The 25,917-nt window shown below is 45.9% G+C and overlaps 1 protein-coding gene across 3 annotated transcripts in view; it reads left to right on the top strand.

Moving 5' to 3' along the window:
- The window catches only part of NVL (nuclear VCP like), an 86,137-nt gene that overhangs the window by 22,918 nt on the left and 37,302 nt on the right, over nucleotides 1–25,917 (top strand). For all 3 annotated transcript variants that reach the window (XM_039235807.1, XM_039235809.1, XM_039235808.1), the window contains 6 exons: nucleotides 792–936; nucleotides 11,309–11,555; nucleotides 12,875–13,093; nucleotides 13,881–13,985; nucleotides 18,300–18,362; nucleotides 25,019–25,138. In XM_039235807.1, the coding sequence (XP_039091738.1) occupies nucleotides 792–936; nucleotides 11,309–11,555; nucleotides 12,875–13,093; nucleotides 13,881–13,985; nucleotides 18,300–18,362; nucleotides 25,019–25,138 (899 nt within the window). The remainder of the gene's footprint in view (nucleotides 1–791; nucleotides 937–11,308; nucleotides 11,556–12,874; nucleotides 13,094–13,880; nucleotides 13,986–18,299; nucleotides 18,363–25,018; nucleotides 25,139–25,917) is intronic.

Here is a 25,917-nt window from a genome sequence, read left to right as displayed (position 1 = left end):
ACATAAACCTTATCAGAAAAACCCTTTCCTGGCTTCCTGTTGGCTAAGAAATATTCTACAAGTTTCTCATGTCTCAGCTGTCAAAGTACTTAGCATCTTACTACCTTGTTACCCGTGAGGAGCATGATCTCACACTCCCCACTGACCCACCCTGGTTCAGTTGAGACCAGTAAACCACGGGAAAGTTACACCTGGGGCCATGCAGTCTGTCATTCCTACAACTGTGTCTAGATTAAGCCCGAGCAACACAGATGGTAGCGCACCCCATCTCCATGCCACGTGTCTGCTGTGAGACCTGCACTGCTCATTCCTGGCACACTCCGCTGCAGAGCTGCTCCCCAGTCTGAGCCCGACACGCGTGTTCATGCCTGTGCTGTCACTCACGCCATGTCTTCATGTGGATTTCGTAACGTGTGTCCACTTATTGGTGTCCTCATCCTTCAAGGCTTTCCCCACACATCACGTCCTCCGTGAATCTCCCTCGGTCCTCCGTCAGAATCTGCACTTTTCCATCAGATTCCTGTGATGCTTTGTTTAAACCTATTACTGTGTGTCACAGAATGTGTCCCGTGGCTTTCTCCGTTAGATTGTGAACTTCCTGAGGACAAAATTGTGTCTGTTTTCTTCACATCTTTCACATATGAGATAATTGGTAAATGATAGTTTCATGTACACATTGCCATCAAAACATAAACTGCTCTCTCTAACCACTTAACCCACTTCTGTAAACTTGATTATCCTCCATCTATAGGGTCTTATTCATCACTCATCCTGTGTCTGCTTCTTACTAGATCTGAATACCATGGCTGCCACAGCTCAGGTCCTAGTTATTGGAGCCACTAACCGCCCGGACTCATTAGACCCTGCTTTGAGACGTGCAGGAAGGTTCGACCGAGAAATATGCCTGGGTATCCCGGATGAAGCATCCAGGGAAAGGTACACTCTTTGTATGTCACAGTGTCATCTGAACCAAATGCTTTGAAAACGAGGGGTGACAAAAACCATGTAGCCTTTTCTTTTCTCTTTGTTCTTGTCCCAGTAACCTTGATTTGGACAGGAAAAGGCCCTCTTTATATTAATGCTTAAGAAACTAATGTGCTTGTCAATAATAGGGTCATTGTTTGAAGCTGTTTTCCCAGTAGTGATAGTGGTGTAAGGATGTATACCGCTTGGTCTGGCCCTACTGACGGTGGCTGGTGTCATGGAGCCTGCAGATCACCGTAAGGACAGTGTGGCCACCTGGGGAAGGAGAATGCTCGCTGGCCCACTTGTCATTTAAGTCAAGCACTAACATGCCTAAGACCACAGGTTTTGTGACAAAAGGCAGCTGGAGAGTTGAAAGCTGACTGGTTTTTTTTGCAAGACCAGCCTTTCCTAGTAATGGGGCTTGAATGTCCGTAGAGCAAAGAAATCGCCGCCAGTGTCTCAGTAAGCAAGGACGGTGCGGGAGCCACCTTTGAGGCAGTGCGTGGAGGTCTGATAAAGGGGTTTTCCGTGACACCGTGTCTATCGTGGCTTTGGCCTTAAGTTAGTGACACTAAAATTGATGTATGTGGTTCGAGGAGTACATGGCATGTAGTGAGAAGAAACAGTCACAGGACGGTGAGGGAGGGAAGGGGTGAGAGGCAGGAGGCTTAGCAGACGCAGGAAGTAGGAGTTGTTTAGGGCACATGGTGAGAGAGGGTGAGGCGGGGGCACATTGACTTTCTTCCCTTTCCCCGTGCGTAACGTGCTTTAGTTCCTGACTGTTCAGCAGTTTCTTCCTCGGTTACCACATTCAGTCAAGTGCGTGTGCTGATTGGACTCCCACAGATAATGGTGTTTAAACAGTCATGTAGCCACTCAGGCTTGTTTAGTAGTGTTCAGCCTGTAGCAAAATGATAGTTAATATCTATGTTGTTTGTATGCATTCCACAAACGTGTATTGAGTGTGTGGCATGGGCTGGTAAACTCGGGAAGGTGGTATAAGGCCCATGAAGAATTAGGAGTCCTTGCTTTCCAGAGGCCTGTGTCCTTTATTGAACCTTTTCATCCAGTGCACAACTTCTGTAAGGAGATGGATACGTGGGGCCCCTCTTTGCTGCTAGATGGGACCCTTCGTTCATCCACCTGGTGTTCCTTCCTTGACAGAGTCCTTAAAGGGCTTCTGCTAAGGGCTGTGGTTTGAAAAACTTGAAACCTACGGAAAAGTTGAAAGAACGGTACGATTAGTACCTGTATGCCCCTCAGCTGGGGGTACCACTCACTAGCATGTCCACATTTCCTTTCAGTCTCTGCAGAAAACCTACGTTTATTTGTGTGTGTGTGCATGCACGCTCATACTTTTTTTGTTTTCACCAAGCCATTTGAAGATGATGGACAACAGGATGACACTTTATCTGTAACTACTTCCGTGGCTGACGGTTACTCTGTTTCACACCATTTCAGGAAATTCAACACTGACACAAGAATATTAACATACAGTCTGTTCTGATTTTCCCAGTTGCCCCCAAAATGTCCATTTTAATTGTTTTCTTTTTGATTTTGTATAGTTTTGTGTTTCACATAAAATCCACTCCAGGATCAAACCCACTGTTTAGTCAACGTGACCCTTTAACCTTAATCTGCTTCTTTGGGGAGGAAGTGCTTTCATGACATTGACATTTCCCAAGTGCCTCATAGTTTAAACTTACGTGACCATTTCCTCCTGATAGGTCTCAGCTTAGGCGTTTTGGGCAAAATACTGCCTGGGTGGTGAGTTGTCCTCAGCGTCATCTCAGGAGGCTCAGAGTGTCCCTTTGTGTAATTATTGGTCATGTTAAGTCTGGTTACTTGGTTAAGTTTGTCAGAGTTTTCTCCTCTAAAGTTGCATTTTTTCCTTTATACTTAACGTAGTCCAGATATTTCTTAAATCGATGGTTACTTAATGGCCACATGTTGTCAGTTTGTCCAAATTCCATGTGAGACGCAGCGTGAGGTCTATTGGCATTCACATCGGTGATTCACATAGACCAGGTGGTCTGGCTCAGTTATTGCGGCCAGCAGAGAGATTGTATCTCAGACCAAAGGGATTTTAGATGTCCACTGTGTTTAAGGCCAGTTGGGAAGAGTGGGCTCAAAGCCTGAAAGATGATAGCTCTTAAATATAATCACAAGTGACAATTTTTTGAGTGAGTATATTAAAAAATTTATTCTGGTGGTTGTAAATGATATATCAGATAAAGGGTTAATATCCAGAATCTATAAGGAACTCACCAAACTCCACACCCAAAAAACAAACAACCCAGTGAAGAAATGGGCAGAAGATATGAACAGACACTTCTCCAAAGAGGACATCCAGATGGCCAACAGACAGATGAAACGATGCTTAGCATCCCTCCTCATCAGGGAAATATAAATCAAAACCACACTAAGATACCACCTCACGCCAGTCAGAGTGGCTAAAATGAGCAAACCAGAGAACTCTAGATGCTGGCGAGGATGTGGAGACACGGGCACCCTCCTACACTGTTGGTGGGAACGTAAACTGGTACAGCCCCTCTGGAAAACAGTGTGGAGGTTCCTCAGGAAACTAACAATAGAACTCCCCTATGACCCAGCAGTAGCATTGCTAGGAATTTACCCAAGGGATACAGAAATGCTGATGCATAGGAGCACATGGACCCCAATGTTCATAGCAGCACTCTCCACAATAGCTAAAACATGGAAAGAGCCTAAGTGTCCATCAACGGACGGATGGATCAAGAAGATGTGGTTTATCTATACCATGGAATACTACATGGCAGTGAGAAACAATGAAATCTGGCCACGTGTAGCAACATGGATGGACCTTGAGGGTGTTATGCTGTGCGAAATAAGTCAGGCAGAGAAGGACAAATATCATATGTTTGCACATATAGGAGGATTAGGAGGAACTTAACTGAGGAACAAGGGGGGAAATGGTGGGGGAAAAGGAGAGAGGCAAACCATGAGAGACTCTTGAATGCTGACAAAAACTGAGGACTGATGGATGTGGGGGGGAGGGGGGATGGCCATAGAGGAGGATACTTGTGGGGATGAGCACTGGGTGTTATGTGGGAACTAATTTGACAATAAACTATTTGTAAATAAATAAAAGAAAAAAATTTATTCTGGTAAAAATAAACACATAAAATTTACCATGTTAACCATTAAAAAAATTTTTTTTAATGTTTTATTTATTTCTGAGAGAGAGAGAGAGACAGCGTGAGCAGAGGAGGGTCAGAGAGAGAGGGAGACACAGAATTGGAAACAGGCTCCAGGCTCTGAGCTGTCAGCACAGAGCCTGACGCAGGGCTCGAACCCACAAACCGTGAGATCATGACCTGAGCTGAAGTTGGACGCTTAACCAACTGAGCCACCCAGGTACCCCCCCATGTTAACCATATTTAACAGTACAGTTTAGGAATATTAACTTTATTTACTTTGCAACAGATTTCTAGTACTTTTTCATTTTGCAATTTAATCCTGAAAAGTTAACACTCAATATACTAAGGATGGAGGCACAGTGGTTGGCACTTCAGTCACTACTGTGCGTGATTGGAAGAATGATGAATACAAAAAGAAAGAAACAGGGTCTTAGGTAGGATGTATCAGACAAAGTAGACCTGGTCTGAGGTTTCTTAAAGGGTTCTCTGAGGAAGCTGAGACTTTAAGAATAATAACAATTAACCGATCACATGATGATAAGAGTATTCCCGGTAGGAGTAGCATATGCAAAGGCCCTGAGGTGACTGAACTCAGTGAGTCCAGGGACCTAGAAGAGGAACACTATGGCTGTAGAAGAGATAAGGCACGGAAAGCCTGGCGAGGTATGCAGAAGGCAGTTCACATACACTTGGTAAGGATTTTGGACCTCTTTGTGAATGATGGGAAGGAATTAAAGCTATTAAATTAAGCAGGACAGTGATGGAAACAGACTTTGTTTTGGAACAGATCACTGTAGCTGCAGCATGAAGAATGAAGGAAAAAAGAGCAGGAATGGGTTCTAGTGACTCAGTCACAAGGCTGTTGTGGTATCCAGATGAGGTGGTGATGGGCTTAAGGAGATGGGAGTATAGGTGGCAATAAGTGCAGCGGTGCCCGCTGGGAGCGCAGGTGAATGGAGTGTACCTGCGGCGGTCCTGGTGGGAGCACACAGGTAGAGCACACCTGGAGTAATCTGTCGTTTAGCCAGTAGACCCCGTGTGTTGCATTTTTTGGCAGAAGGTACATATGGAAGGTCAGAGCTATGATCGAGCAGGAAGGAATAGTCCCATTTCTGTCTTTATTTTTTGAGAGAGAGAGAGGGTGCAAGTGAGTGAGGGGCCAGGAGAGAGAGAATCTCTCAGGAGGGGCAGAGAGAGAGAAGCAGGGTTCACCCAGGGGAGGGGCTGTGATCTTGAACCGTGAGATCATGACCTGAGGCAAAGGCCGAGGCTTAACCAACGGAGCCACCCAGGCGCCCCTCAAGTTTCTGATTTGAGCATCTGTGCTGCTGGTTTTCTCTGAGAGGATAGGAAATAGTGGAGGACTTGCAAGTTTTAGGAGGGGACCTGGGGAGAGATGGAGGGGATGGGGGCAGTGAGCTGGAGGGGAGTGGAAACGTCATGGTGGCCATCGGGAGGGTCTAGAGCTCTGAGGAGGTGAACCCTGGGGAATCAGCAGCAGGCTAGAGGCATCTGAGCTGCTGAAGGCGGAGCGTGTTGGCCAGAGCGGCAGCTGCGACTCTGGGGTGGGCTGAGGGCGTGGAAGGAGCAGCCAGCCAGTTACCTTAACCGAAAGCTGTGTGATCAGGATGACCAAGCAGAGTCGCAGTCAAGCAAGCAGACGTGCGTGATTCACCGACGGAAAGTTTGGCTGCAAGAGAGGGATAGTAGTGGCCGTGCAAGGTGGCCTTTGGAGTGTCAGAGGGGACTCCTCAAGAGAAACCAGAGTGACTTTGAATGTTGTGGGAAGGAGCGAGTGGGATGGAATTGGAGGTCGTGCAAGGTACTGGCTATGGCCGTGGGCCCTTTGGCCTAGAGAGAAAGCGGGTGTGTAGGCTCGGGGCTCGTTGGTTCCATGCTCACTCCTGAATTAAGCGGTGAGATCAGCTGATGACAGTGAGTCATGTGACAGAGGCTGAAGGAGGATGAGGGTCTGAAGTGATTTTCCCGGATGATTTAAAGGGACCGGGCTAGGATAATGGGACCTTAAGGCACTTTATAGGATTGGGGTACAGAATGGCACCTGTAGGCCTGGCCTTAGGACTTTTTTTTCCCAATCTAGGTTCAGGCCAGGAGGAAGACTTAGAATTTCACGTAAGAAAGATACAATAGGGGGTGCCTGAGTGGCTCACTTGGTTAAGCGGCCAGCTTCGCTCAGGTCATGATCTCAGTTTGTGGGTTCGAGCCCCGCGTTGGGCTCTGTGCTGCCAGCTCAGAGCCTGGAGCCTGCTTCAGATTCTGTGTCTCCCTCTCTCTGCCCCTCCCCAACTCATGCTCTTGTCTTTCTCTGTCAAAAATAAATAAACATTAAAAGAAAGAAAGATACAATAGAACGTGGAGTCTATGTTATAGAAATGGGAGGACTTGCCGAGGAGGGAGAACTCAAGTGCCTGCTGAAGTCCAGGAGCAGACTCACGAGAGACTGTGGACTGAGCGTGGGGTGTCGAGCGGAGGTCACAGAGGTAGAGCAGGACCAGGTGATGATGCCTGAAGTGGAGAGACAGCCAGCGTTTGGCAAGCTGGGGTGGAGAGGCGGAGGAAGGTGCTGGAACTTGGAGTCCATGAAGGAGGTGGTCCAGAATCTGAGCTGTGCCCCACATCCCTCAGTCTTTTCCCAGACACCTAACATGTCCTAGCTTTTGTTTGGTTACCTGTAATAAAGTAATAATAGTCATGTGCTTTGCTTTATCTATATGATGGGAACAGTACTTCTGCTTTGAAAGGCTTCTCGTAAGAATTGTATTAATGCACCCAGCACAGCTTCTGACTCGTAGAAATTTTAAGGTGGCTGTTGGTGTTTTCCTGGACTTTATTTATTTATTTATTTATTTTTTAATTTTTATTTATTTCTAGGAGAAAGAGAGAGAGACAGCGTGAGCAGGGGAGGGTCAGAGAGAGAGGGAGACACAGACTCCGAAATAGGCTCCAGGCTCTGAGCTGGCAGTCAGCCCAGAGCCCAATGCAGGGCTCGAACCCACGAACCGCGAGATCATGACCTAAGCGAAAGTCGGACGCTTAACCAACTAAGCCACCCAGGTGCCCCTGTTTTCCTGGACTTTAAAAGCATCTTGTTATGGAACATTCTAGCATACACAAAAGCAGTCGGATATAATTCTTCTAGTTTCTGTTACTGCAGAACAAACCACTGCAAAATTTAGTGGCTTTCAGCAACAGTCATTTTATTGTCTCTCACAAGCCCTGTGGGTAGAGAATGTAGAAAGGCCTTAGCCAGTTCTGCACACTAGCTCCTGTGTGGTTGCAGAGACTGCAGCTGGGGCTGGGTGCAGCCAGGCTCTGCATGTCTGCACACCTGCCTGTCTCACCTGGCTCGGCTGTGTCTCCACATGGTGTGTCCTCACCTCCCCTCTCTGTGTGGCTCCCTTCATGGGACAGTTTGGGCTTTCCAGAACTGGGCAGTCTCGTTGCATCTGTCCCACTGCTCTGTGCTGTTGACCAGCCCCTGAGGTCAGCCCAGACTTCAGGAGAGGAGAGCCGAGAACTTACAGACATGCCTTTAAAACCTGCCCAGGTCAGGGACACCTGGGTGGCTTAGTTGGTTAAGCGTCCGACTTTCGCTTAGGTCATGATCTCGCAGTTCGTGGGTTCGAGCCCCGCGTCGGGCTCTGTGCTGACTGCCAGCTCAGAGCCTGGAGCCTGTTTCAGAGTCTGTGTCTCCCTCTCTCTCTGACCCTTCCCTGCTCACGCTGTCTCTCTCTCTCTCTCCTAGAAATAAATAAATAATAAAAATTAAAAAAAAAAAAACCTGCCCAGGTCTTACTTATCACCCAGCGGCAGACAGTCCTCACCGTTTCAGTCCTGTTCTGTCTAAGCCCCATGCTTTTTCCTGGAATGTCTAAAGCCAAACTCAGGTACCATATTGTTTCCACAATAGAACTTCAGAATCTAATGGATGAAGAACTTTTATTTAACATATGCACTCACTAATAATTCTTAGATACGTTTGACGTCCAAATCACATCCATAGGTTTGCAGTATAAAACCGTCACAGATTTTGAGTATAACCACATGTAGCCTTTTCCTGTCTCTGCACAATTATTGTTCGCTGCCAACCCAAGTCACGTGTTAGGATCACACATCCTTTCTCTGCCTTTGTGACTTTTATAGAATCCACGATTGCCACGTCTTTGTCATTTGATAACCTTCCTGCAACTTTTTTCACATTCTGTGTTTCCTCCAAGTGTCTGTGCACGAGTGTGTGGGTCTGTCCCGTACCTTATGTGATGGTGAGAGGCAATGGGAAATAGCGGGTGTGAAGTCAGAATACCAGTGTCTCATGGGATCACTGTTGTCCCTGTTGCTGCTGTCCTTGAATGGGAGTCCTCTTCTGAGGTTCTAAGATCAAGGCTGATAGGACACCTGCAGTATATAAGCTGTTTTGTTGAAGTGTGGGTGCCCTTGTAAAGCAGATGTCCAGCTAACTTTTTACTTAGAAAACTCCAAGTGTCAATTTCTGTAGATGCTTTTTGTTGAGTCCATTCAGATTTTTCAGAAAAAGATGTTGGGACCGCATCACAGGCTGTGTGTCTAGCGGCCAGTCTTCCGACACAGGCAGGTGCCGAGGAACTGCACAGCCTTTTGTCCTGGCGGAGCGCATGCCCAGACCTTCCTCTCCTGCTGACAGGCGGCATGGGGAGGATGTGCAGTCTTAGCACTTCTTACACAGGACTCCCAGCGCTTGGGTTTTGGGCTCTCTGCTGTGACCCCAGTTTCCATGGTCCAGCACTTCGATGTCTCCTGTTCCTGGTCTTTGGAGTTTGCCAGACAGATACACTTCCTTCTCGTTAGTGCACCTCTCTGAGAAGGGTTGATTTTGACTTTGTGCCCTCTCTTGGGCATTTCGCATTCTCAACTTCCGTTCTTCATAAACATGGTTGGAGAGTACACGCAGTCAAATATCTCTTGGCCTGTACTGGTATGGATACATGATTGAATAAGTAAATTTTAGGGTGAGAAGAGGCAAGTCTCTGGTGCAGAAGAATTCCAAATAATGTATGTGGATGCGCCGCCCTGAAAGAGGTGAACTCTGCCTACTCCTTAAATGTGAGCTGGGCACGGTGACTTATTTCCAGAGTACAGTACAGAAGGATTTCCCACAGCGGAAACCCTTCCCATCAGGCCTGGTAGTCGGCATTTGCATCCTGGTGGTAAGGGTGCTGACAGTGTGTACGCTTGATAGGATGGGTGGGGACGATGCTTCACCTCTGCCATCTTCCCGAAAACACTTTAACTTAGTCTAATCACCATAAAAATATCAGACTAGTCCCCGTTGAGGGGTAATCTACAAAGTTCTTGGTCACTAATCCTCAAAATTGTCCTATTAAGAGAGGGGTATGGAATACACAGAACTCTCTGTACTGTCTTTGCAATAATTCTATAAATCTAAAATTTCCAAAATGTGTATTTTCAAAGAATTAGTTAAGGGGCACCTGGGCGACTCAGCCGGTTAAGCGTCCGACTTCAGCTAAGGTCGTGATCTCATGGCTTGTGAGTTTGAGCCCCACATCTGGCTCCGTGCTGACAGCTTGGAGCCTGGAGCCTGCTTCGGATTCTGTATCTCCCTCTCTCTCTACCCCTCCCTTGCTCATGCTCTCTCTCAAAAACAAATAAACATTAAAAAAAAATTAAAGAATTAGTTAAAACACATCCTGTTTATAGCCAAAGACAGCATTAATCTAGATCATTTATTCTGGGAACCCTCAACATTTGAATCTTTTTAGGGATTTAGCAACCTTAGGGCATCAGCTAGAGCTGACACAGAGCCCAGTCTTGGGGGTCCTTTCTCTTCTTTGCCAGGAAGACATGAAAACCTCAGAACCGCCCCCCCAACACCTGTTATTTCAGTATCCGAGCAGCATAAACACCTCTCTCTATATAGATAGCAGCACTCAAGCCTGTAGCCTGTACCTAAGTCCAGTGCTAACAGCTTGTTAAAGTCCTCATAAGAATACAGACGGATCCTTATCCTTGTGTTACAAGTTCCCTGCGGTTCTTCCCAGAACAGGGCGGGTGGGGGGGTCCAGGCAGCCTCCTAGTTCCATTCACTGTGAAGTTTGTGCCTCTTTGGTGGTTTTTTTCTGGCAGAGGAAATGTGGCTGAAACATCTACCATCTTGAAACTGGAACTTTCTTACTGGTTATTTTCTCCTCCTCTGGAGTTTCCAGAGTATGACAACTAGAAGTGTCCACACTTCTTCAGAAATAGAAGTTGTAACTGGGAAACAGATGATATTTATTTTGTGTGAGCTATTTTTCATAACATTCCAAGTTTCTTAGTATTCTTGTGCAATGTAGTGAATAAGGTCTGAATCTTCAAGAAATGGTTCTACAATGGAGCCTTTTCTGGGTTGCTGGTGTGAGGGTACCTGAGTAATTTTTCATTTGTCAGTAATGTTCATCTGCTTCCCTTCTGTTCACTTATATGATCTCAGATGACTTTTCTGTAACTCACTCTTCATCAGCGTGACACTTGAAAATACTCCTTTCCCCTATAAAATTGGAAATTGCAAAATGTATTTCCTTTTCCAAGTTAATTTGGAATATCACAGTGTGTGAATTGTAATAGTAACGAACACTTGGGCACCGGCCGTAGGTCCGCCACTATTCTGAGGGCCTTGCATGTGTGTGTTCACCCTGTGTGGAGCACTCCTGGAATTTATAGCTTGCCTGTAAGGAAACCGGGGCATGCAAGTCACTGTGTGGCAGAGCCGACTTCAGAGCCTCTGTCCTGACCATCGTTCCTGCTTTTTCACGGTCTTCACTGGGTCTTATACAGATTGTTAAGGGACTCCTTCATAAGAATGACCTGGAGGCCCACGAGTCACTGGCCTGTGCCACGTTGAGGTTCCGATGAGCTGACTTCCTTACATGCGTGATCCCATGAAGATGGAAAAGTAACTGTCCTCATATAAAATTGGATGTAAGGGGTGTATCACTACAGCTTTTTGTGGTGGGTGGAATTCATGGTTTGCTTGAGTCCGGTGGCTTCTGTTTCTGGCCGGTGTCCATTTAATCTACTCTAAAAGCAGAATTGACCTCAAATATATTCAGTGACTTGGTTTTTCTGTTGGGCAAGGAATCTGAATTTTTCCCCTGTCTTTCCTACAGAATACTTCGAACTTTGTGTAGAAAACTAAGACTTCCGGAAACTTTTCATTTTCGTCACTTAGCGCACCTCACGCCAGGCTTCGTTGGCGCTGACCTGATGGCGCTCTGCCGAGAGGCAGCCATGTGTGCAGTCAGTAGGGTCCTGATGAAGGTGCCAGAGCCGCAGGCCGACCTTGAGATGGAAGCTTTGCTGCCTGGAGGAAGCCGGGGATGTGGGATTGGAACCAAGCCCTCTTCTGCAGCACAGGTGCTTTCCCCACGGTGCCTTAACCTGTCCTTTGTGTCGGCCATGCAGTGAGTGTTGGTATAGTTGAGGTTTATGATTTTATGTTTTATTGGTGTTTTATCCATAGGATAATTACCAGTTAACACCCAGGATGTCTGTAGCTTCCAAAGTACAAGTTCTTTTACTTTTTTAGCCAGTTCTGAATAAATTCCTTTTACACTATTGATTATGAGCCTCTGGAGCAGGGGTTGGCAAGCTGTGGCCTCCCTGCCCCTGCTTGTCTTGTAAACTGAAATCACAGAGGAACGCAGCCACATTCCTGTATTTACACATGGCCTCCCTGCCACCACACTTCATGTCAGGCCCCCCACAGGGGTCCTTGCCGTGAGACCGTGTGGCTCACAGGCCTGCAGTGTGCACCCTCCAGCCCTGGCCAGAGAGCTGTCTGGCTGCTGTAGGAGCGCCAGGCACTGGGTTGTATTTCCCAGTCACCTTCTGGTCCAGCACACCAGGACAGTCTGTTAGCGCCCCACGTCTGTGAGCTGGCACCACACAGCTCTGGAGGACAGTGCGTGTGTGAGGGGCCATCCATGTGTCCAAAGTCAGCGCTGTAGCTGTGAGCTCATACTTTGTGTGTGGGCTTCATACGACTCTGTCATCGAAGGAACTAAGCATAGGAGACAGTGTCCTGCCCGGGCCGCACAGCTGCTTTTCCTACAGCAGCTCCTGGTCCGTGGTCAGATGTCTTTTCCTTCCTCACTCACTTGGAGCCACAGTCCATCTGTTAAAAAAAATAGTAAGCATATTTCTTATACGAGATACACAGAAGTCATGGGCTAAATGACTCAGCATTATGTTTCTCCTGCTTTTCATAGTCTTCTCGGAGCAAGGAGTCTGTCTGCCTCTGAAGCTCAAGACTTGGTGTAGTGCCTTTCGAGGGACCATGTTATGAATTATATTGCCATCAGAGTAACTTTGTTGAATTTCATCAAGATTCAGCTGCTTCATGATTATTTATAAATGAAAATTGGAAGAAATAGATTGTTGTGGAAACAAAGGTTACCTACCAACTGCCCGTATTTGCCACAGCTGGCCCTTGTTAGCACACTGATATCCTTGTCCTACATTGGGTTGTAGTCAGCGGACCTTTCCTCAGCCAAATCTTCCATCCACACAGAGTAAAATAAATGGCTCTATTTCAGTGCAGAAAATTGTTAAAATACATAGTAGTTCATCATAGCTTAAAGATATATTGCAGTAATAATTTTTTAAAGTACAAAAATAAGTTTTCCAACAAATATGTGGTTTTTTCATTTTTACCCTCGATCGCTGCCTTTAAGGATGAATTGCAGAGGCTGCTGGCATTGCTGCAAAACCAGGATCCTCTCTCAGAGGAGCGGCTGCAAGGGCTGCGCATTGAACTGAATGACTTCACTGTTGCTCTGTCCTCCGTCCAGCCCTCAGCCAAAAGGGAGGGCTTTGTCACTGTCCCCAATGTGACTTGGGCAGATATCGGTGCCCTGGAAGATGTCAGAGAGGAGCTCACCATGGCCATCCTGGTAGGTGTGTCTGCTGCGGAACAGCGCTGACCCGTGCAACAGTTGCAGGAGGGCTGGACTGTATGTTTTCTCTTGTGTGTTCTGCTGCACTGTCGTTCAGCCTCCATCAACCTGTTTTGTTCTTCTGAGGTCTGTCTTAGGCTTATTCTTGGCTGTGCTTGAATTCTGTGGCAGTGAATTAAAAAATAAAAAACAAAAAAAAAAACCAGTTTGAGTTTCAACCAAGAGCCAAGAGACTTTGAGAAATACTATCTCAGCTCGCTCCTGCTCCTCTGGGTCAGAGCAATTTCATGAAAGTCTGGATTGATTTTCGTTCACTCTTACTTTTCCACTTTACTGATCATTCCATGGATCTTCTGGAGGAACGCTCAGTCTAGAGGTGTGTAGGTGCTGGGAGAGGAGTGGGTGCAGGGGCTGGTGTGCCTGGCTCCTGACCACGGATGGCACTGCCCCTTCTCCGTCTCCAGGAGCATACCGCCTGAAGCTTCATAGCCTGGAAATGTAGGTAGTTTAAAAAAAAAAAAAAACACACCTTGGTTTTAAGATGCTGAAGGTATTGTATCTTTATGTTTGGAGTGTTTTCAGAACTTACATTTAGGGGTGATTTCCTCATGAGCAGGGACCTGATTTAGCACCTTGTATTCTGTGCTTGGCGCAGAGGTGAGCGCCCTGCCAGCTCTCACCTCCAGGCCCTGTGGTCATGGTGGCAGCTTGGTCTGGAGATAATGCAGACACACAGTATGAATGGACATTCATAACGGATCCACTTTGGTGTTGTTCTTTGCAGGCACCGGTACGTAACCCCGATCAGTTCAGAGCCCTTGGATTGGTGACCCCAGCTGGAGTCCTCCTGGCGGGCCCACCCGGCTGCGGGAAGACACTGCTGGCCAAGGTGCGTGGAGCACGGCTGAGGGCTTTCTCTCCACTGTCTCATCGCATCATGGGAATTTAACCTACATGTTACAGTGGGCTGGTTTTACATGATTTCTATCACACGGTCATTTTAGTAAGACTGATAGTTTTCTTCAGGAAAGTTTTCCACTTTTGGTTATAGAAGGTTCATCATTGGACACTTGCAAAACAAAAATATATATTTTTTTAATGTTTGTTTATTTTTGAGAGAGAAGAGTGGAAGCAGGGGAGGGGCAGAGAGAGAGGGAGACACAGAATCCAAAGCAGGCTCCAGACTCTGAGCTGTCAGCACAGAGCCTGACATGGGGCTCGAACCCACGAACACCAAGATCATGACCTAAGCCGAGGTTGGATGCTTAACCGACTGAGCCACCCAGGTGCCCCCATGAAAGTAAAGTTTTTTTTACATGAACCATGACTCCATCAATTTTAACACAGCAGTTATATACTTTGTGACTCTGGCTTTTTAATGAGTACTATTGCACAGTTGTAGCTGACCTTGTTTCCCTCTTTGATGTAGTCATTTATAACCCAAGTATTTTCTTTGATGTTCCTTACAATTGTTATTTTAAAAAATTGGTTTTTTCAAGGGACCTGGACGGCTCAGTCAATTGAGTGTCGGTTTCTTAGGTTTAGCTCAGGTCATGATGTCACAAGTTTTGTGAGATCGAGCTCCTCATGAGGCTCTGCACTGACAGTGCAGAGACAGTGCAAGACCTCTGCTTGGGCTTCTGTCTCTCCCTCTCTCTGCTTCTTCCCTCCCTGTGCTCTCCTTAAAAATAAATAAACTTTAAAAGAAAGAAAGCGAAAAACAGCCAATAAATAGACTTTTAAAACCCCACTGGTAATTTTTAAAATGCAACTTAAGAAATGTAAGATACAATTTTTGCCTCCCAGACCGTCAGAGGTTAAAAGCAATGTTAGTGGCTCTTGCTCCTTCAGTGCGTGCTGTACAGATACGTAACAGTAGAATTTGCACAGACTGTCTGGAAGGCACTTTGGTAAGGGAGCAGATGTAACCTGGTAATGGGTCATTTTGATCAAGTGGAAAAGCTTTAAAAACAAGCATTCCTTTTATTAAAAAATTATTTAGAAATACATTCTAATAAAATAATTAGTCGTGGTACAAAAACTTAAGTACAGGACTGTTCAATTTAGTGTTGTTTCCATGGGAGTGATTTCCATAAAGTGTGGAGTATCTTTATGATAGACGTCTACACAGACGTTAAAAATACAGACGTGTATAATTGCTATGGGAAGATGTTCAAGAAATACTGCTCTGTGAGAAAAGCACTTTTAAAAACGTTGTATTTGTCAGAATGTGTGTAAAAGTTACTGATAGACATTACCTTGACGTGCATGTCACAGAACATGGAGAAGGGCTGACAAGAGAATGAAGCAGTGGCTCGTAGGAGGTGGTGGGGAGAGGATTATAAATAATGTGTCTCCCTTTTGCTTCAACAATTTTCTAAAACATGTGTTTTGAGAGAGAATGCAAGTGGGGAAGGGGCGGGGAGAGGAGGGAGAGAAAATCCCAAGCAGGCTCCATGCCACCACTGCTGAGCCCGACATGGGGCTTGACCCCACGAAGAGTGAGATCATGATCTGATCCAAATTCAAGAGTCAGCGCTCAACTGACTGAGTCCCCCAGGCACGCCCCATCTTAGCTGTTATTTTTCACATTTGTATAATTTTCCACCTATAATTTACTTAGCCTTTAACTTTTTAAAATATTTGAATTACTCTTAAATTAGGGATTGAAAGTAAGGGCATTTTTAGGAAGTGCCACAGCAGCTCAGTAGTTTGTGACTGCTCCGTAAATTATCAGATATGCACAGTGCCTTTTGCTCACGTGTGTACACATGTGTACATGTGTAATGTACACGTGACATTTTCCTAACTTATTTTTACTGCTATTACTGACTTCCTGGCTTAACGCTTCCAGTGCTCTTGTGAGGCACTGCTGAGGAGGGGAACCCCAGTGAGAGTGGTTCTGCATTTTCTTGAGAGCACTTTCAGAAGAATGCAGCCAGAAAGGAGGTCCCCCACATGAACATGTCAATTCACCCGGTGGACACAGGTTCCTGGCCAGGTGCCTTGTATCGTTTTTTAAAAAAATTAGTTACATTGGCCTTTGAGTAGCCCTGCTCCTGGCAGAGAGAGAAGGTTATTTGAAATCCATGGATACTGTTAAATCCTGAAGCAGATTTTCCTCCAGTCCCTGCTCCTGCCTCCCCTGACTGTCAGCAGTTTGGCACCTGTCTGTGCAGTTAGCGTTCTGGCACCTGCCCATCCGGAGCAGGGAGTCTTACCCGGGACTCTGCTGGTGGAATTCAGGCCCACTGGATCCAGGAACCCAGGTGGTGTTTTTTTCACCACTTTCTTCGGGTTCCCCAAGAGGTTCATGCCCAGAAGAGTAGAATAGTAGAAATGGTAGAAAATGCCCTTGAATGGCAGAAGCAAGGTATTACCATGGGAAAGTCATGGATCCACATGCTGGCCAGAACCTGGATGGGAATGAGGATTTGGGCCAGTCTTCCTGCTTCTGTTTACTCCTGATCATAGTGAGGGAATAATGGTTTTGTAAATGCAAGCACGTAGGAAGCAAGTAAGCAGCAGAAGGTGCAGGTGTGTGATTCCCAGAGCCGCCCGCTGCAGGTTGATGACTGCTAATAAACATCACCTGTCATCTGAGACCCTGGTGCGGACGCAGGCAGCTGCTGATGCTGCACGTGAGGCTCTTGGTGACTTACAGAAAGAAAACAGATGGTGTGGTCGCTGTGTCCCATGTAGGAGACAGGGAAGATCTCAGCCATTTCGGGAACTCCTGGGGGTCACGGTGGGTTAAATCTCACTTACCTGGCACGTGGAAGCTAGGATGCTAAGGCAGAGGAGCCATCTTTAGTAGATGTGCCCCCTTACTTGGCCGTGTGGGGTGTTGGGTGGCGGGGAATAAGCTGAGCGTCGCAGGTGGCCCACATCCGTCCATTTGCCAGCGGTGGGCTGTGGTGCTCAGTGCCAGCCTATGAGCAGGCACCTGTGTAGCGGCCTTGACTGCCATTTGGAAGAGGCTGGCAGTAAACACGCCAAACCAGGACAGCCAAACCAGGACAGTTAGGACTCAGCTCAGTTGTGATGTAAATAAGCAGATTGTTGTGGGTGGGAGGTGGTGACATTTGAGGGATGGTGACATTGAAGTGTCCTAAAGGACTCGGCCACATGAAGCAGCAGGGAGAGAACATCAATTGCAAAAATCCCTGAAGCTTGGAGGGACCCAGAGAAAACCAGTGGGTGGATTGAGGGGAACTGTTGTGTCCCAGACTACAGGCTTGTGAGCAGTGGTAAATACATCAGGTTTGAAATGATTTGACTGATGTTTTTAGAAACTTGTGGCGAGTAGTGGTCAGAGGAGAGCAAGAGTGGAAGAAGACAGTGAGGGTCTTGTCATCTCGTCTCATGTCCAGACTAGATGAGGCGGTCTGCGCGAGGGGTGTGTGGCGGAGGAGCAGGAAGTGTCAGACTCGTACATTTTGGACTCAGGTTGACAGGACTTGCAGATGGATTGGATGATGTGACAAGACAAGGGTCAAGGGGGCCACCAGAGTTTGGGGCTAAAAGCTGTCGGAGTTAGGGGCGTGGGATGTGGAGGGAGTTGGGACAGATCCAGGCATCCTGCTTTGGAAATGACGGGTTTGGGACGTCAGATCCATAGGAAGATGCCAAGCTGTCTGTTGGATATGGGTCTGGTGCTCCGAGGCCAGGCTCCAGGGAGAGAAGAATCCTTGGTGATGTATTTACATTTCTTCTCGGCACTCAGGTTCTTCTACACGTACAACCATATGTTTCTCCCTCGTTCTTCTTTGGCTTTGAGCCATGAAGTTTAGTAGTTATTAAAAGTAATCTGTAACACTGACCCTTGGCCGAGCCTCATACTGAGGTTTTTGAATTTTGGTTTATGAGTGAATGATTGCTTTCATTGGGCAAGGCACGTTTTGCTGCAGAGACTGGGATTTCTCTGGAATTGCAAAAGATGTGTGTGTATAAGCATGTTCGTGTAAGCAACACCTTCACACAGATGGTCCACAACATCCTGTCTGGTTTCTCATCTGTCTGAGGGATTCCTAGAAAGTTGTAGATGCATATTTCTTTTATTTTTTTTAATCCATTTCTCCTTTTCCTTTCCATTTTCTCCCTTTAAGAGAAACAGTATAAACTGCAAAAAGTCCTGTGTTGTCACAAATTACTGTTTACTGTAAATTTTTCTTATTTGTATCTTTTGTTTTTTTCTTATTAGGCTGTTGCAAATGAGTCTGGACTGAACTTTATATCTGTCAAGGGCCCTGAATTGCTAAATATGGTAAGTCATGGCGTTAACCTTGGTCGTAGATGAGAAGTGAGGGCCACCCCAGTTATGGGTAGAGCATCTCCCGGTCCTGGAAACACCTGTGGCATTTTGGTGACGTCTCCACCACAGAAGTGAAGACATTCGCTTTGTTGTACGAAGTGTGTGTAACTGCTCTCTTAACTAAGTCTCTTCAGCTCCGACCCTCCATTTTTTCTCCTGCAAAATGGAAATAATCAAATAGTTGACATTTTAGGGGTACCTGGGTCTCTCATTCAGTCAAGTGTTCGACTTCTGGCGCAAGTCATGATCACATGTTTTGTGGGTTTGAGCCCCATGTTGGGCTCTGTGCTGACAGCGTGGAGCCTGCTTGGGATTCTCTTTCTCCCCCTGTCTCTGCCCTGTTCTCTCTCTCTCTCTCTCTCAAAATAAACTTTTTTTTAAAAGTTGACATTTTATTTATTTACTTTTTATTATTTTTTTAATGTTTATTTTCGAAACAGAGAGATCATGAGCAGGGGAGGGACGGAGAGAGAGAGGGAGACACAGAATCCAGTCCGGCCTCCAGACTCTGAGCTGCCAGCACAGAGCCCGACGTGGGGCTTGAACCCACGAGCCGTGAGATCATGACCTGAGCCAAAGTCGGACACTCAACCAACTGAGCCACCCAGGTGTCCCTGACATTTTATTTTTAAAAAGTTTTTAAAGATCATTTATTTATTTTGAGAGAGAGCACAGGGAGGGGCAGAGAGAGAATCCTGACAAGATTCGCACTTTAACAGTGTGGGGCTTGAAGTCACAAACCACAAGATCATGACCTGCGCCAAAATGGAGTCAGTTACTTAACTGATTCAGCGACCCAGGTGACATTTTTAAAGTGTATACTCTGTGCTATGTATTCGTCAAGCACTTTACATATATAGTCAGCCCTTGAACAACACAGGTTTAAGCTGCACAGGCCCACCTGTGTGCGGAGGCTTCTTAATAAGTAGTCCTTAATAAGTAGTCCTGTAAGTGTTTTTTCCTTATGATTTTCCTACTAATCTTTTCTTCTATCTAGCTGGCTTGATGGTAAGAATTCACAGTTTGATACATAGAACACAAATACGTGTCAGTTGACTTTATGTTGTCTGTAAGGCTTCCCAAGGTCAACAGCAGGCTATCATATTACTCCCCTATAAGTTTTAGGGGAGCAAAAAGTTACTCTTGAATTTTCATCAGCAGGGTGGGTGGTCAGTACCCTATCCCCTGCTTTGTTCATAGTTGACAGTCCTGTGAGATGCGGATTATTGTTCCCTCTGATTCCTGATTTCCAAATGAGGAAACTCAAGTCTGGAGGAGTCACACACCTTGGCCAAAGTCCAGTGGCCCCGGGGGTGGAGAGCTGAGGTCTGAGTCTGGTCTACGTGATTCCTGTGACTGCCGGCGTGCTTGCCTCATCCTGATGTCCTGGAGTTCAAATGACTTAAGTCTCAATAAGTAAAAGTACTTTGGAGGAAAATGCTACAGTACTATATAGTAATTTCTTTCACCTTCAAGCAATGTATATAATATCTCAAAGTTAAGAGATTCTGAATATTGTATTATCCCTTCATCTTTATGAGAAGTAAAAACGCTGTTCTTTAATGCATTCAAACAAAGAAGTAAAAGTAGTATCATTTGGAGTTGTCCTGGCTGATTCAGTCAGTAGAGCATATGACTCTTGATCTCCAGCTTGTCAGTTTGAGCCCCACATTGGATGTGGAGCGTACTTAAAAAAAAAAAAGAAAGAAAGAAATACTGTTTGTTTCAAAAGGCTTTTTATTTTTTTTTTTATTTTTATTTTTTTTACAAATAGTTTATTGTCAAATTAGTTTCTACATAACACTCAGTGCTCATCCCCAAAGTGCCCTCCTTCATGCCCATCCCCCCCTCCCCCCCACATCCATCAGTCCTCAGTTTTTGTCAGCATTCAAGAGTCTCTCATGGTTTGCCTCTCTCCCTTTCCCCCACCATTTCTGCCCTTCTTCTCCCCCTTGGTCCTCCATCAAGTTCCTCCTAATCCTCCTATACGTGCAAACATATGGTATTTGTCTCAAAAGGCTTTTTAAATGTATCCCCTCTACCAGTTTTTATATGTTCCTATCATATGTGTTACTTTCTTCCCAAAATAAGGATTTATATTTAAGCATTTCCTGTGAGCTTTGTATATACGTCTCTACATTCCTTGTGCTTTATTTTGATTCCTGGCAGAGGAGGTATTAGAAATGAACGTTCAAGGGAGAGGATTGTTGGGGGTGGAGACTGGGATAGACATTTCTCCCAGACAGCAAGGGGCTTTCATCCCCAGTCAGAGCTGGGTATTATCTCCGCAACACCAGAGCCAACAGACGCTGCAGGCAAGAACATAACCTGTCCTTCACGGTCTGAGGAACTGTTCCAGGCACGGAAGAAGTTAGGAAGAGTAATGTATCTGTCACCCAGCAAAGCTCCCTGCAGACCTTCCCTAACCGTGTCCCCCATTCTCTCTCCCACAGAATTTACCGTAATCCTGAATTTGGGCTTTACGTACTTTCTGCTTTTACTACATACGTAGTTATCCTTAAATGACTCATAGTATTATTGTACATGTTTCAAAAATGTTGAATGAGGCAATTGGAAATTTGAACACTAACTGGATAGTTGATATTAAGAAAGTAAATTTTAAGGGATGGGTGAAGCAGGCAATGGGGCTTAGGAGCACATTTACCCGGAGGAGCACGGAGTGGCATGTGGAAGTGTGCAGTCACAAAACATCGAGCAGTCTTGGACACTGGCAGGGCATTTGAAAACCGACTCAGTTCAGCGCCGTTCTGACACTATCAGGACACAACATCCGATTCCACAGGCTGAGGGCTCAGTCCCCCCCACTGCAGACACCAGGCACAGGCCCCAGGCTGTCACCTGTGCTTCTGATGCACTGACTGCAGATTAGAGGTTCCAACAAACTCCTCCTCAGTTTTGATTAATTTGCCAGAGCAGCTTGCAGGACCCAGGGAAACACTGTGTTTACCAGTTTGTTGAAGGACACGATAGAAGAGACAAATCAAGAGCAAAATGAAGAGATATGTAGGGCACAGTCCCAAACTGGAGTCTCATGAGGCTTAGGGCTTGGGGCCTGGTGCTCTGGCTCCCCAGGCATGGAACAACCAAAAGCTGTCCTTGGGTTTCTGTGGAGCCATGATTGGCTGAGACATTGACTTTTGGCTGATTTATTCTCCAGGTCCCTCCCCTGCCTGGAGGTGGGGGTGAGGGGGCACTGAAAGTTCCACCCCTCTAACCATGGGGTTGGCCCTCCTGACAGCCAGCCCCGCCCTCGAGTGGAGTCCAAATTCACCTTTAATAACAAAACCTCTGTTCACTTTTGTGGCTCTGACAGTTTTCAGAAACTGTGGGTAAAGATCAGATACGTCTGGAAAGTACATTTGCTCATCTGAGTAACCAAATATATATTTCTTATAAATCATTATATCGCAGTAATGTTTATCTCTGTTGATGTGTTTACCTCTAGTTCATCAGTTTTTTCTGTGGCATTCTGCTGATTGAACAGAACCACCCTTTAAAAAAATCAGTTTCTTTTGTTCTTTCTTGAGGTTTAGGTTGAACATTACGTCCTTACTGGCATCGGTGGGCTATTTCCCCTGAGGGTTTGTTTTCAGAAGGAGAATTGCTATATCTTCAGGAGTGTGTGCTCCTGAAAGAGAAAGTTTCACCAGCTTTCTCCCCAAGGTGGCTGTTGCTGTTGCACCTCCACCAGCAGTGAGTAGAGGTTCCTGGCGTCCCATATCTGCACCATTTCCATTAATCCACTGACTGTGAGTGCTGGTCTCATTGTGTTCTGACTTGTTTCCTAGGGAAGGTGTGGGAGGAGGTCTGTGGCAGAGTTTCGAATGACGGGGAGAGATGAGGTGATCTGATGAGGAAGATAGACTTCTTGGGCTTAGAAAATGAGTTTGCTATAGGGTGTTTCAGAATCAGGGAGTCCAGAGACTTCTAGCAGATGCAGGGATATGAGCTTGGAGCTCAGGAGATTAGGGGTGGCACCAGAAACCCTGGGAACAGACAGTGGGGCCCCTGACCACTTGTAAGACATCCCTGGGTATGAGGCAAGGACGAGACTTGTCTCATGAGAATGGAGGACACCCAAGACTTTCTAAGCCTGAAAACTCAGGAGGATCAGTTCTTCAGCCTTGTCAGTGTAATTACAGCATACAAGAGACCGAAGGTAGGGCTCTGGGGTAGGCAATTAGAGGGTCATTAACGACTTCAGAGAGGGTGTGTGTTTGTAAAAGCCAGATTTCAAGGTTGAAAACTGAAAGGCAAGTAAGAAGTTAGAAATGATAGCTATAGGATCCTTATTTGAAATATTTCTTCAAGGCCAAGATAGTAGGATTTTCTTTTGTTTGCTTATTTTTAATCACTGTCACTTTTGTTAAGATTGATTTTTTTTAATGTTTTATTTATTTCTGAGAGAGAGAGAGAGAGAGAGAGACAGTGTGAGCAGGGGAGGGTCAGAGAGAGAGGGAGATACAGAATCTGAAACAGGCTCCAGGCTCTGAGCTGAGATCATGACCTGAGCCGAAGTCAGACGCTTAACCAGCTGAGCCACCCAGGCGCCCCAGCTAAGATTGATTTTTAATCTGTCCTATTGAAACTGTAGGTTTACCTTCCCCTAAATTAGCTTTCCCTTTGCTTGGCCCTTTGCTCTAGCCACAGTGTGTTTGCCAGCAGTGTTGATCATTCCCGTCGGCCTTGGTTTGAGACTTTACTTCTCCCAGCTCACTGTTACTTTTTTCTTTTAAAATATCTGACGGGGCGCCTGGGTGGCTTAGTCGGTTAAGCATCCAACTTTCGCTTGGGTCATGATCTCGTGGTTTGTGGGTTCAAGCCCCGCATCGGGCTCTGTGCTGACTGCCAGCTCAGAGCCTGGAGCCTATTTCAGAGTCTGTATCTCCCTCTCTCTCTGACCCTCCCCTGCTCACGCTGTCTCTCTGTCTCTCTCTCCTAGAAATAAATAAAAAATCTTAAAAAAATAATAAAATAAAATATCTGAGTATTTTGGTCCAGTATTCTATAATTTTTGCCAACTTCCATTCTTTAGGAAACTGAACCAGTCTACTGTATTTATATACCACACGAGATGTTAAGATCAAGGCCGTGACTTCTGCTTTCCAAGGACTTTCTAGACCAGCTGGGAGTCACAGGAGCAGGGGATGCCGTGAGGGCAGAGGGGGGAGAATAATAGGAGGAAAGTCGGGACTTCTCGAATACAAGGAGAAGTGGAGGCAGGTTGGAAGACAGATCAAGTAAGGGAAGCACCTTGAGCAAAAGTACCAAGAAAAGACAGGACAGATGTGAGGGCAGGAAACTCTTCCATCCCTGTCGTCCGTGGCGTGCACTTTCTGCCTGCATTGCTTTATCACAGCCGCAGGGTCACGAGAGCTCAACAAACACCGGCAGTGAGGTCGGCACTGGAAAGAGTTTGCACTGTCCTGTTTAACAGTTTGAGTGTGAGAAAAACGTGCTTAGTTTGCTAGCTTGAAATGTTACGAGAACAGTCTCTTAGACCTCACTAACAGCGAGATCATGTTCTTACATGTGGGTCTCTGCATTGACTCATCCTAATGTTATAGGTGCTTATGAATTACTGTGTTTCTTGACAGATCTTACTGTTTTACATTTTGACTTAGATTTTGCAGTACGGTTGTCTCATGAAGCCTTTTCCTCACTGGCTCACTTTGCCTTCTGAGATGCCAAGTGACAAGTAGCTCTTCTGTTAGCAACTTGACCCACGTGTAAATGAGCAGGAAATGGCAGTATAGCACTGTTGAAATAATGACAATTACTGCTGGGTGTTTTATATGCATGCAGCTTAGGAGATCAGTTGTTTTTTTGTTTTTTTTGTTTTTTAAGTTTATTCATTTATTTTTATAGAGAGAGTGAGCCAGGGAAGGAAAGAGAGAGGGAGAGAGAAAGAATCCCAAGCAGGCTTCTCTGCACTGTCAGCACAGAGCTTGACGCGGGTCTCAGTCTCAACAAACCTTGAGATCATGACCTGAGCTAAGATCAGCAGATGGTCACTCAAACCTCCTGAGCCAGCCAGGTGCCCCTTAGGAGATCAGTTCCAAAGAACAGTGTAGAATTATGGGATTGTTTTTGACCTGGAGAAGACCTTACATTCACTTTGTCTTTGTTTTAGAAATGAGGAAATCTATAGGCTTTAATAATAGGTGATTTTAGGGGAGCCTGGGTGGCTTAGTCGGTTGAGCATCCGACTTCGGCTCAGGTCATGATCTCACGGTTCATGGGTTTGAGCCCTGCGTTGGGCTCTGTGCTGACAGCTAGCTCAGAGCCTGGAGCCTGTTTCGATTCTGTATCTCCCTTTCTCTCTGACCTTCCCTGCTTGCGCTGTCTCTTTCTCTCAGAAATAAAGAAAACATTAAAAAAAAAATAGGTGATTTTATTAAGTTGAACCACATACGCTTGGCTGTTTTACTGAATCAGAAATGGTTATATATCAGCAGTTCCATGCAGGTCGACCTAGTACTTTTGGACTCTGATATTTAAATGTTCTTTAAAACTAATTTTACTGTAATTTGGCCCAAAATTCCAAAGTTGAATGGTCTTTGCATTTTATTTCTGTGTGTGTTCAGTATGTTGGTGAGAGCGAACGTGCAGTACGACAAGTGTTCCAGCGAGCCAAGAACTCTGCGCCCTGTGTCATATTCTTCGATGAAGTGGATGCCCTGTGCCCTCGAAGGTCAGACCGAGAGGTAGGCGTATGTGCCGTAAGCCTTTTATAAGTTCTTATCAAGTCATTTCCTGAGAACACTAAGGTTCTTTAAGTGAAGAAACCTGGTAAATTGGAATGAGGGCCTAGACATAACAGTTGTATTGTTATTGGCCCCCATATCCATTTGTGTCATTTTGGTGGCACCCTTGTGACTCACAGGGGGAGCAGCTGGAGACCACAGTGATGTGGCTCTGAATAGCTTGCCTCGTAATCTTGATCCTCATTCGGTGACTGGGCTCGTGAGGACCAAGAAAATGTGACTCGCAATTACACTCACTCAGAATACAGTCAGGCAGTGCGCTTTCTGACTTCGCACAGTTCTTGTCTGGGGAGGACAGGAATTGGGCCTGCATTGCACTCTGCCTGCACGAGTCCTCAGGGTCGCTGGTCACAGGAATGTCAGCACAGCCAGGGCTCGGAAGCAGTTGTTATCAGAAGGGCCTTGTCCCAGAGTCCACTGGTGTAAAGAGCACATGACCTTCTGGAAACCGATACGAAGACTATCTAGTGACTAAGGAGGTGATTATATTTCTCTTGTGATTATCTTTAAATAGTTATTCTGCGTGTATCCTTAGGCTATAAAACATTTATTAAATGCCTCATTTCACTTAGAGTCTCCAGGAACATTCCAAAGTCTCAAGAACAATACTTGACTAAGATGAGTGTGATTCATGTCGCAGTGATTTTGTTTCCTCATCCAGTAGTCATCAGTAGCATCCCAGAAAATCCTTCAGGTCTTATCTCTGAGGGTGAGGTCAG

This window comes from Hyaena hyaena, unplaced genomic scaffold (assembly GCF_003009895.1).
Source record: "Hyaena hyaena isolate Hyena2069 unplaced genomic scaffold, ASM300989v1 scaffold_103, whole genome shotgun sequence".
Classification (NCBI taxonomy): domain Eukaryota; kingdom Metazoa; phylum Chordata; class Mammalia; order Carnivora; family Hyaenidae; genus Hyaena; species Hyaena hyaena.
This window is presented reverse-complemented; position numbering and strand designations above follow the sequence as displayed.